Raw genomic sequence first — 2,232 nt, 5'->3', positions numbered from 1 at the left:
AAATAATTATATAAAAAAATGTAAAAGTATAAAACAAAAAATGGGTTTGGCCAATGACAGTACCTACCAAAAGTTAGTATTCGTTATGTTATTTTAATGTTAAAAATTTGGTTTTTTTTAGTGCTACCAAATGGATTCCTTTTACAATAAAAAAAAAGATGCTTTTTTAAATTTTAAAATCAAAAAATGGGTTGCAAGTGAGGCTTTTATAATACATATAGATATATATAATTTATATCACATACATGGAGAGAGAGAGAGAGTTGAGAAAAGCCAAACAAAGCCTACATCCTCTCCTCCCTAGTCACCACCTTTAACTCCATAGCTGAGTTGCTCTCTGTCTCTCTCTCGCTCGCTCGCTCTCGTGTTAATGGCGGTGAGCAACAACGTGACGTCGGCGGTGAACCTGATAGCGCTTCTGTGCTCGATCCCCATCATCTCCTCCGGCATCTGGCTGGCTTCCAAGCCCGACAACGAGTGCATCCGGTGGCTCCGGTGGCCGGTCCTCTTCTTCGGCATCGCCGTCGTGCTAGTCTCCCTCGCTGGATTCGTCGGTGCCCACTGGAACCGCCACGGCCTCCTCTCCCTCTACCTCTTCTTCATGGCCGCCCTCATCCTCCTCTCCCTCATCCTAATCGTCCTCGCCTTCGTCGTCACCCGCCCCGACGGCTACGTCCCCGCCTCCCCGCCGGTCCGCCCCTTCCCGGAGTACCGCCTCGCCGGCTTCTCCCCCTGGCTACTTGACCACGTCACCAACTCCGACAACTGGCCCAAGATCAGCGCCTGCCTCGCCCGCTCCGACTCCTGCCCCCGGCTCAACCGCCGGTATCTCTCCGCCGACCAGTTCTTTACTGCTCGCATCTCTCCCCTTCAGGCTAGTATTCATATATCCTCTCTCTCTCTCTCTCTCTGTTTCTGTTATGTTTTATTTATTTATTTATGGAAAAGTGGATGGACCCGCCATGCACAAAAGGCCGTGTCTAATTTTGATTATCCGATTGCTGGGCCAAACCCTTGTTTAGGGTCAAATCTTTTTTCATCATTGCATAATATTAGAGTTAATCAGAACAATCCATTTAGGGCCACCCCATTGGCTGCACCCTGATCTCGTTACAGGGTTAGGGTCCCATGACACAACAATTGCAACCCCTTAATTGTGTTTGCCATCTTAAAAGCAAACATTCCCTCCCAACATATATACATAAACTAAATGATATACAATCACGAAACGTGAGTACGTAATTGAACGATTCTATTTCTGTGAATATTGCAGTCTGGATGCTGCAAGCCACCGGCTGCCTGCGGCTTCCAATACGTGAACCCGACGATGTGGGTCAACCCGGCGAACACGCTGGCCGAGCCGGACTGCGCCATGTGGAGCAACGACCAGAGCCAGCTGTGCTACAGTTGTGACTCCTGCAAAGCTGGACTGTTGGGCAATCTGAGGAGGGAATGGAGGAAGGCTAACATAATACTGATAGTCACAGTTGTGGCCCTCTGCTGCATGTACCTCGTCGCTTGTAATGCTTTCAAGAACGCACAGATAGGAAGGGGGGCCCACAAGTGAGGAAATATTGTTGGTGGAGTGGGAAGGAATCTCCTTTAATTTAGTTACTGATTTAATTTCCATGGCTTTGTTTGTGCTCGATGCTTGAGGGGAGATATGGTACGTAGGGGTTGATTTTGTTTTGCCAAACAGACCCCACTTCTCAAACGTGATGCTTTTGACTTATTGGACTGCTTTTGTTCCATTTATGGTGGGAACTATATCTATCTTTCTTTTTTTAAATTATGCTTTATTCTATTCCCTTTGCATCTTTTTGTCTTTTTGTTTTCAAGGTTTTGAACCCTGAAAATTTATGTGTAAACTCATTAGAGATGTCATAACAATTATTAGCAACTTATCAATAAGAGGCTTTTTGGCTTAGCAGTTTGATCGTTTTTAAGCTGTTTATACAACGTATAGCATTTTATTATGATGTGTTTGGCAATAATAATCAGTTGAAAAGCTATGTAGTTTAAAAGCTATTGCAATAGCATTTTACAAAAGCTGGCACCCCCAACTTTGACAAAAAATGCTATACAGTTGACCGACGAAAATATTGTTCTACCCTCAAGTTCATCTTCTTCTCCTCATTTGCTCTCCTTCTGTCATCTTCCCTTTGCTTCTGGCCATTACTGTAGCTGTCGCTGGGCTGCTGTCGTCGCCCCTCACTTCAATCTACCGTCGCC

The 2,232-nt window shown here is 45.4% G+C and overlaps 1 protein-coding gene across 1 annotated transcript; it reads left to right on the top strand.

Annotated features, from left to right (window-relative positions):
• Positions 1-254: 254 nt before the first annotated feature.
• Positions 255-1,933, top strand: LOC127805861 (tetraspanin-2-like). Its single transcript, XM_052342673.1, has 2 exons — positions 255-874; positions 1,274-1,933. The coding sequence occupies exons 1-2, from the start codon at positions 371-373 to the stop codon at positions 1,565-1,567; spliced, it is 798 nt and encodes a 265-aa protein (XP_052198633.1). The 5' UTR covers positions 255-370; the 3' UTR covers positions 1,568-1,933.
• The last annotated feature ends 299 nt before the right edge of the window (positions 1,934-2,232 follow it).

Source organism: Diospyros lotus, chromosome 7, assembly GCF_014633365.1.
Source record: "Diospyros lotus cultivar Yz01 chromosome 7, ASM1463336v1, whole genome shotgun sequence".
NCBI lineage: Eukaryota > Viridiplantae > Streptophyta > Magnoliopsida > Ericales > Ebenaceae > Diospyros > Diospyros lotus.
Note: the sequence above shows the minus strand (reverse complement) of the source record. Positions and strands in the feature narration are given on the sequence as shown.

Excerpts from the sequence above, each read along its gene's own strand:
- LOC127805861 (XM_052342673.1), top strand. The coding sequence starts at position 371 with ATGGCGGTGAGCAACAACGTGACGTCGGCGGTGAACCTGATAGCGCTT. Across the intron at positions 875-1,273 it reads CTCGCATCTCTCCCCTTCAG|TCTGGATGCTGCAAGCCACC; the intron begins GCTAGTATTCAT and ends TGAATATTGCAG.